The sequence below is a fragment of the Tamandua tetradactyla genome, chromosome 1 (assembly GCF_023851605.1).
Source record: "Tamandua tetradactyla isolate mTamTet1 chromosome 1, mTamTet1.pri, whole genome shotgun sequence".
Taxonomy (NCBI): Eukaryota; Metazoa; Chordata; class Mammalia; order Pilosa; family Myrmecophagidae; genus Tamandua; species Tamandua tetradactyla.
Genome location: NC_135327.1, coordinates 87431668 through 87441971, shown reverse-complemented (window position 1 = coordinate 87441971; position 10304 = coordinate 87431668). Strand labels below are relative to the sequence as shown.

General features: G+C 35.4%; 1 protein-coding gene across 3 annotated transcripts in view; it reads right to left on the bottom strand.

Annotated features, from left to right (window-relative positions):
• Window positions 1-7065: 7065 nt before the first annotated feature.
• DPY19L2 (dpy-19 like 2) overlaps window positions 7066-10304 on the bottom strand; it is a 140756-nt gene continuing 137517 nt past the window's right edge. For all 3 annotated transcript variants that reach the window (XM_077120018.1, XM_077120008.1, XM_077120000.1), the window contains one exon: window positions 7066-7350. In XM_077120018.1, coding sequence (XP_076976133.1) covers window positions 7200-7350 — 151 coding nt within the window. In that variant the 3' untranslated portion in view covers window positions 7066-7199. The remainder of the gene's footprint in view (window positions 7351-10304) is intronic.

The window sequence follows — 10304 nt, the reverse complement described above, 5'->3', positions numbered from 1 at the left end:
ACTGCACATGCTGCTCCCACTAACTGGAAAGCCATCCCCCTCCTTATTTACTTGGTTACTTCCTTTGAAGCCACAGATAAAGCAACACCTCTATTAGAAAGTCTTAGCTGAAATTTTCTGCTCAATTGTCCCTTCTGTTGTGCCCCAGCATTGATCACAGACTGCCACCCACTAGCTTCTAAGCTTTTTGAAAACAGAGCCTTTAGTGTGTGTATGGACAGGTTCTTGCAATTGTGTTCATACAGTAGGCAGGCAATATATGTCGACTAAAATAATGAAAGGATTGTAAAAGCTCCTGGGCATACAAAGAGATATTAAATGTCAAATAGTGATACTTAATTGGCTTTCATTTCAAAGAAAATAAATATTTCCTATTAAGTTAAAAAATCTTACTGTAGTAAGATCTTATTTATAGGTTAGTGTGATGCCCCGATATATCTGAATAATTTGGGCAGAGAATAAAAAAGTATTTGCAAAGTCCCCTTGGGGGATGGGGGAGAAAGGAGGAAATATTAAACTTCCCCATCTGAGGAATTCCTGGTATTCTTGCAAGCAGTGGGGACAACCAATTCAATAGGCTGAGCTCTCAATCTTAGGGTTCACCCCTATGAAGATTATTTCTGCAAAGGAGAGGTTAAGCCTACTGATAATTATGCCTAAGAGTAACCCCCAGCGAACCTCTCCTGTTGCTCAGATGTGGCCTCTCTCTAAGCCAACTTAGCTGGTGAACACATTGCCCTCCCCACTATGTGGGACATGACTCCCATGGGTGTAAATCTCCCTGGCAATGTCAGCATGACTCCTGGGGATGAGCCAGGACCTCACACGGGAATGAGAAAACTTTCTTGACCAAAAGGGGGAAGAGAGAAATGGGAAAAAATAAAAGTGTCAGTGGCAGAGGCAGAGAGATTTCAAACAGAATTGAGAGGTTATCCTGAAGGTTATTCTTATACATTATACAGCTATCCCTTTTCAGTTTACAGTGTATTTGAGGGGCTAAAAGAAGCTTGACATTGTAGAGCTGTGTTCCAGAAGTCTTGTTTCTTGAAGACGATTGTATAATGATATAGCTTTTACAGTGTGACTGTGTGATTGTGAAAACTTTGTGTGTGATGCTCCTTTACCCAGGCTATGGACACATGAGTAAAAAAAAAAAATTGATAAAAACAACAGGGGGAGATAAAGAGTAAAAATTGGGTAGACTGAAACAATGTGGGCCAATGAGAGGGAGGGGTAAGTAAGGAGTATCAGATGTATGCGTTCTTTTATTTTTCTGGAGTGATGCAAATGTTCTAAAAATGATCATGGTGGTGAATACACAACTATGTGATAATACTATGAACCACTGATTGTATAGTATGGGTGGCTTGTACATATGTGGATATTTCTCAATAAAAATATATTTTTAATAATGGCTAAACACAGCAGGTGAACTCACTGCCCTTCCCCCTGAGTGGGACATGACTCCCAGGGGTGTAGATCTCCCTGGAAATGTAGGACCTGACTCAAAGATGAGCCAGGACCCAGTAGCACGGGAATGAGAAAGCCTTCTAGACCAAAAGGGGAAAAGGAGAAATGAGACAAAGTCTCAGTGGCTGAGAGATTTCAAGAGTTGAGAGGTTATCCTGGAAGCCATTCTTATGCATTATATAGATATCCCTTTTTGGTTTATGGTGTATTGGAGTGGCTAGAGGGAAGTGCTTGAAACTGTTGAACTGTATTCCAGTAGCCCTGATTCTTGAAGATGACTGTGTAACTATATAGCTTTTACAGGGTGACTGTGGGATTGTGAAAACTTTGTGGCTGATGCTCCCTTTATCTAGGGTATGGACAGATGAGTAAAAAAATAAGGACAATAAGTCAACAATGGAGGGGGGAGGTTATGGGATTTAAAAATTTGCATAAATTGCAAAATTGGTGGTCAATGAGAGGGAGGGGTAAGGGGTATGAGATGTATGTTTTTTTTCTTTTTCTTTTTCTGGTGATGCAAATGTTCCAAAAATGATCGTGGTGATGAATACACAATTATGTGATGATATTGTGAGCCACTGATTGTATACTTTGGATGGACTGAATGGAGAATGAAGATATGTCAATAATGTTAACAGATAAATCAGGAATTAAGGGATGATTTTGATTAATGAATCATTATATAGATGTTCCTTTTGCTTTCTGGGACATCGGAGTAGACAGAGGGGAATACTGAAAGCCCTAAACTCTAGTTAAGCTGTCTGGATATCTGAGTGGATTGTAAAAGTCCTTATCGCTTATCCGGCACCTTTGTGACCGTAAGAGCTGTTATGCCTTTATCTGGTCATTCTAGCTAGAAGGAGGTGAGACGAGTTATCTTTCAACAGCAGAACTTAGTGGATATGATTTACAAATGTAAGAGATTAAGGCTTGTTAATGACTATCTTCCTTACCATTAGGGCCTACTAAGAAAATGACCAGATAAAGGGCATAACAGCTCTTACGGTCTCAAAGGTAACAGACAAGCAATAAGGACTTTTACAATCCGTCCGGATATCCAAAGTGATAGCTCTGCCTCCCTTCCTTTCAACTTATGTTAACAATGTTCTCTTTTCCACTTTGAAATTATTATCTGAGATGACCTCATCTCTCCTTGCTATAATACATAAAAACCTTGAATCCCCTGAATTCAGGGAGACAGATCTTGGACTGTTGGGCTATCTGCTGTCCTACTACAGGTGTTGTAATAAACTTTCTCTCTTGAAACCCCGGCGTCTCAGGAATTGGTTATTGAGTGCATGGGGCAGAAGAATCCATGGCCTTTGTCTAGTAACAATAAAAATACATATTTTTTAAAACTGGCCCTTTTGAGAAAAGGTTCTTTATGGATCACATGCTCTTTATGGAAGTTGGAAGTAGGAACATTTTGTATTCTTTCTGATCCTTGTAGTTATCCATAGGAAGAAATGGAAAAAAAAAACTCATTTAATACAATTCAAGAGAAATAGTGAGACTCATTTAAAGTTCTCATTAATGTACTGCTGAAAACAATAAAAATCTTGTCCTTTTTAAAAAACAAAAATGAATTTCACTTGTATTGATTTCCTATATTTGGTAGAACATGGGTGCTGATATGCAGAGAGCACCAGACATACTGATGGACTGGGCTGCAAAAACAGTGTTAATTCTCATAGGGAGGATATTGTGAAGCCATGAAAAACCCACATGACATTGCACATCTTGACATATATAACAAGAGAAGAAGCAGACAATAATTGTGAATTATAAGGCAACTTCTACTTAAATGATGTCTTTCTTACAAAGTCCTATGAAACATGATGTGGTGATTTTAAAGAAGTTGTACTACTCCTAAAAAGGTGATATATTTTCTTTTTTCTACTATCCCGGATTTTCCAACTTTTCGTTACTGAACACAAATTACTATCATTAGCAATTTTTTAAAATAAGAAAACAAAACATTAAAAAGTCACTATTTCTAGGATTTCCAGTTTGTGCTTATGATAAAGGCAACAATTATATCACCTGCCATCTGAGAAACTAATAAAGTGCACAAATGAAAGTTCAATAAAATCTACCATCTAATGACCTGTTTGAAGAGCTGGACCTCAGGCTTCAGAACAACTCTTATTGCTTGTTTAAGCACCATAGAGCTAGTGAAAGAGAATCTGAAGTTAAAGAATCACTGGTGTGGTATTAAAAGTCCTACTTTGAAGGATATAAAATATGAGACATTATGAATAAAGCACACATACATTGTAAAGAATTAGAAAACGAGCACCTGTGTGCTTACCACCCTGTTGTGAACTGAAACAGGACCACTAAAGCACCAGTGCCCCTCCTGGATTGCCTTCTCTCCTAGAGGTGATCACCAGCCTGGATTTAGTTTTAATTATGCCTATAGGATTGCTTTCAGCGATGGTTTCAGACAGATGGGCAAAAGTATGGCCATAGGGAGACTATGAATAAAGTTTCCTTGCACTGGGGGAAAGTGTACTCACCACCGAACCCATAGTCTTTGCATAATCTCCTGATTTCAAAAGAAAAAATATATATATATAGGTGGGCAAGTATCTGAGTTGGTGATTAGTGTAAAAGCAAGCTGCAGTCTGGTATTCCTATTTCTTGACACAAAATGAAGTAGAAGTATTTGGAATTCTGAGATGTGTGAATCTCCTTTGGTAACCTGGTATTACTGAAATGATTAAGTAGGCAGGGTGAGGAGGAGTAGATGGAACAAACGTTTCTTGAGTGGCTACATGTGCCAAATGCTTTAATACAGTATTTCACTAATTGTCATAATGACTTTCTGCCAAGAAGACAGTGTTAGTCCTCAATTACAGGTGAAGAAACCAAAGCTCACAGAGTTAAGTAACATCACTAAGCTTAGCATAACACCTGGCACACAGCAAATGCTCAATAAACGTCTTATGATTGGCAGGTAGGCGACTGTTCTAGTTTGCTAGCTGCTGGAATGCAACACACCAGAGATGGATTGGCTTTTTATAAAAGGGGGTTTATTTTGTTAGTTCTTCAGAGGAAAGGCAGCTAACTTTCCACTGAGGTTCTTTCTTACATGGAAGGTACAGGATGGTCTCTGCTGGTCTTCTCTCCAGGCCCCTGGGTTCCAACAACTTTCCCTGGGGTGACTTCTTTCTGCATCTCCAAAGGCCTGGGCTAAGCTGCAAGTGCTGAGATGAGGAATGCCGAGCTGCTTGGCTGTGCTACCTTGCGCTCTCTCATTTAAGCACCAGCCAATTAAGTCACACATCACTCACTGCAGCAGACACGCCTCCTAGCCGACTGCAGATGTAATTAGCAACAGATGAGGTTCACGTATCATTGGCTTATGTCTGCAGCAACAAAACTAGATATGCTCACCTGGCCAAGTTGACAACTGAATCTAACTAACACAGTGACACACCTAGGAAATGGAAGAGTCAGGATTCAAACACAGATGCATCTGGTTACAAAACCCATGCTATTTCCATTGCAGTACATTGCCTTATGTTTGAAATATTTAAAAATTATTTTCAAATGACTAAGAAATATCATCACCGATGTAAAAATGGCTAATAAATCCAGAAACTTATGATTTCTCCCTTCATATCAGGACTATTTAAATTTAAAAATGTATGCTTAATAAAGGATGAGGAAAGATAGAGAACACAGGATTTTCCAGGGCTTTTAAAGTTATTTAACATACATAGTGCATGAAAATAATACAAATCTATATAGATACATTATATTTGTTTGGAATAATTTATTAGCTAATACACCTCTTCCCTGTTTTGTTGAATTCTGCCAACTTCATTAAAATGTCTTCTATGAAAATCTCTTCCAAAGCATGTTGCTCCACTTTTTATGAATGTTGGGTGTTGTGTCTCTTTTCCTTCTTTGCCCTGTACTTACACTAAAACAAATTATTTGAAACTGGCAAAATAAAATGTGGTATTCTCTCTAAGATGTTTTGTATTAAAATATTTTACAGCTACAGAAGTTGAAAATAATCTTGTTTTCCTGTATATGAATCCATATAAATACATTATATTTGTATAGAACAATTTTATATGATAAAGCTCTTCTATTTTATATTTAATTCCACCAATTTCTTTAAAATATTTCCTATGAAAATACCATCCAAAATGTATTATTTTAACTTTCATGAATGTTAGGTATTATATTTCCTTTTATATTGCCCCATACTTACACCAAAACTAATTATTTGAAAATGCTAAAATAAAAAAAGTAGAGCAGCTTTCTTAGCTGTTTTGTATCCTGTATTAAAACATTTTACAACTATAAAAGTTGAAAAATAATGGTATGGTTTTCCTGAATAATCTCCTATCTCCTGTAAGTGAGCTCATCTATGGAATTAAGTCATTTTGTCACTTCAAATGTAGGTCAAGAATATAAGGGGATTATCAAAACTCTGTTATGATTAAAGTAGCTGCATATTAAAATACTGTAAATGTGACATATTCAATATTTATCAAGCAGAGAAAAAGAATTAAGTGCTTATCTTTGCATTTGGCAACAATTCTCTAGGTAAATACCATTATCCTAAGCATGACTGTTGGGTAGGTTTTACTGGGGAGAGGATTCATAAAGCATGACATTCCTCATCCAAAACCAAAAATAAATGAGTATTTAAAAGTATGTTATGGGCGGGCCACGGTGGCTCAGCAGGTAAGAATGCTTGCCTGCCAGGCCCGAGGACCCGGGTTCGATTCCTGGTGCCTGCCCATGTTAAAAAATAATAATAATAAAATAAATAAAAATAAAAGTATGTTATTACAAAAGATGGTGGCTGGAAGGACAACTGTGTCCAATACGCTACAAGACCATCGAAATGAGAAAGCTTTGGCTTTATTCAAGGACTAGAATCTTGAACACAACCTCATTTGATTAATTTAACTGGATTTTCTTTTCTGATTATTTTAACCTCCTAAATTGGTTGAGTACCTTAGTAATTTTTATTTTAGCTGAATTTAAAAGGAAAACCACTAGTTTGTAAAGACATATAATAACCTGTTGAGTTTTGGTTGAGAACTAATATTTTGGTTGAGATATATTTATCTGGGTGGGCAAATGTATTTCAAGAAATTCAAAATATTATGAAACAAGCTGTTGTGAAACACATTTAACTTGAAATGATAGGAAGTTATTAGAAGGTATTAAAGATCTTTCTTGAGGGCTTGTAAAAGAAAAAGCAACTTTGACACATAGTTACAAACATTAATTTTCTCATAGAGTTTAAGAAGTTGTAATCAGTATCTTAAGAAATGTCATTTTCAGAGCCTGCATTCCTCTATTCTAGATAGCTAAAGAGTGCGAACTGTATACATTAGTACTAGATAAAATCTGAAGAGATTCACCTAGATGGAATCAAAAGGACTTACATATATATATCCTTGATTTATTAACACTTCATTGTTCTTTTACATGCACTTAAAAAAAAACTTATGATGAACATTGTTTGCAGTATGAAATCATTTAATAATTTATATGACAAGCTTAATAAGGCTCATATTCAATGGAAAACAATGAAATAATTTAACTTTCAGTAATCAAAAAAACTTTAAATGATTTTTATTATCTTCTTTTTAAGCACCTCTTATTAAAGCTTGTGATTTTTATTTTAAATAAGGCAAAGAGCGATTGTTTCCAACATATTTTTTTGCACCATAGTGTGACGGGTAGTCTCATTTTCAGTTAACTTTCAAAACTCTGTACATACTATTCTGAAATACTGTGGTGAAGTAAGGCCTTGCATCCTTAAGCAAGATGCTACATAAGGGAGGGTTAGCTGCATTGGAAGGATCTTCCAAATCCCAAATTTCAAGCATACTGCAACCAGGCCTTAAAAAATTGAAACACATATATATATTAAAGTTGCATTCAAATGTATAGGAAATATGTAAATTATAAAGTATTTCTTCAATTTTCAGAGGCTTAAATTCATAAAGTCAAGATTTTAAAGTATCATTAAAAAACAAATTAAATCCTTAGAAACAATTAAAAAATGAAATTAAATACGTAACATTTTCACATCCCACTTACCCAAACAATGAGACCCATCCTAATAATAAAGGCTTAATATACACTCCTAAATATATATTGAAAAACTCACTTTCAAAACAAAATATTCATTTGATTTTTTAAGATCTATCATCTTCTAAACATAAGGCCCGTTAGTGATGGAATGGGTCAAATTAAAGGAAAGCTAACCTAAATCCTGATGAATTTCATATTTTCTAGCATACATTAAGTGGGATGGGCATGAAAACATGTAGTTCACTGTGGGGAAGGGAGGCTCCTATCTGGGGTTTGTTCTCCACCCCTTTCCTTTTTGCCTTTTTGCATGGCTCTATGAGTGAGCCTGCAGGAGGCAGTATTTTTCATTAGAGTCATCTAAGGGAAGACTTTAGGCAAAAAAATAAATAATAAAATATAAAATTAACAGATCTATTGACGTATAATTTACAAACAGTAAAAGTCATCCATGTTACGTCAAAGTTCCATTAAGTATGATCAAAGATATATAGCTGTGTAAGAACCAACACAGTCAAAACAGAAAACATTTCTATCACCCCAATAAGCTCCCAGACACCCAGTGTTCTTCTCCTTTCTGTCATTAAAGTTCTTACTTTTGTAGATTTTTATGTAAATAGAGTGACACCTCATGGAAACTTTTGACAGGTGTACCTCAGGTGTTACAGCTCCTACAGCTACTACTGTATTCAGTAGTTCTTTCATTGTTATTGCTGAACAGCATTCCATTGTATGGAGATACCACTATTTGTTTATCCATTCACAAGTTTAGGAACATTTGAAATATTTTGAGTTTAGAGCAATTATGGACAATGATGCTATAAATATTCATGGACAACACTTTGTGTGGAGAAAAGTTATCATTTCTTTTAGGGAAATACTGCAGAGTGGAATTGCTCTGTTGTATGGTTAAGTGTATATTTAATTTTATAAGAAACATCAAAACTGTTCTCCAAAGTGGCTGTACCATTTTCCATTCTGATTAACAAGGTATGAGAGTTCAAGTTGCTCTATATCCTCACAAATACGTGGTATTTATTGGTCTTTTTACTTTTAGTCATTCCAATGTGGGTTGGTGAAACGTCTGTTCAAATATTTTGCCAAGTTTTAACTGTATTGCTTGTCTAATTATTGATTTTTGGGGGGCTGTTTGCATAATTTGGATAAAAATCTTTCTCAGATTTTCAAGCAGATTTATTGGGGCATAATTGCTCAACAACTGCTCAATAAACTGTATATATTTAGAGTATACAATATGATGGTTTGCTATATGTATATAGATCCATGAAAACATTGCTACAATAAAAATACTAAACATATCTCTTATTCCTAAAAATTTACACATACCCTTTTTATAATTCTACCCTCTTGTCTCTACCAATTCCCTCTCTCCTCAGGCAACCATTGATCTGTTTTCTGTCACTATACATTAATTTGCATTTTCTGGAATTTTATTGCAGACATTCTTTTGTCTGGCTTTTTTTACTCAGCATAATTATTTTGAGATTCAAACATGTTGTATCATAGTTCATCCCTTCTTTGTTGGTAAGTAGTATTCAGTTGTATGGATATTCCTATAATATGTTCCACTAGTATGTTTATCCATTCACTGGTTGCTGTTCATTTGGATTGTTTCTAGTTTTTGGCTATTACAGAAATATGCTGCCATGAACACTGATATAAAAGTATTAGTATGGATGTATACCTTCTTTTATTTTAAGTCAACAGATACAGTAGGTGTATGCTTAACTTTTTATGAAGTTGTCAAATGGCTTTATAAAATGGTTTTATCATATTGCATTTTGTAAATCTTATACAACTTTTTTACTCTCAATTCTTCTACAACAGCCTATTTTTGTATTTGTTTTTTTTTGTAAATGTTTTTCCTCATTTCCTTCTGTGCACATTTTTTGTGGTTACCTTGGGGCTTAAATTTAACATTTAAATTCTATAACAATCTTATTAGGTTTGATACAAAATTAATTTCAATAGCATATACAAATTATATTCCATATTCCTCTCTCCCACCTTTATATAATTCTTGTCATGAGCCACATATTTAAACAAGTCCAAAACCATTAACTTACCACTACACTATAGGCAAAAGGCTTTTAGATCCTTAATCAGAATCTTTATTTCTTCATGTAGCTTTGATCTATTGTCTAGCATTCTGACCTTTCAACCTACAGAATTCCATTTAGCATTTCTTATAGGGTCAGTATGATGAACAACCTCTGTTTTTCTTTTCTGGGTGTTTTCGTTTTCTAGGGTAGGAATTTATTTGCTCATAGTTCTGAGGCTGGGAAAATGTCCAATCAAAGCATTATCATGGTGATGCTTTCTCATTGAAAACTGTCATTCTGTGGCTGGCTGCTGGTGATCCTTGACTCCTCTGCCACATAGCAAGGCACATGGTGGAGATTCCTGGTTTCTCCCTTCTCTTTCAGGTTCCGTTGATGTCTATCCTCTTGTTTCTTGTGGCTTTCTCTCTGTTGGAATTTATTATAAGGGACCCAGTAACAGGATGAAGACTTATCCTGATAGAGTTAGGACACACCTTAACTGAAATAACCTTATCAAAATGTCCTACTGATAATGGGTTTACACCCACAGGAATGGATTAACTTCAAGAAAATGTTTTTCTGGGGTACATACAGTTCCAAACCACCACATTGAATGGGTGTATCTTAACCTTTCCCTTATATTTCAAAGACAGCTCTGCTGGCTATAAAATTTTTGGTTGGCAATTTTTTGCTTTCAGT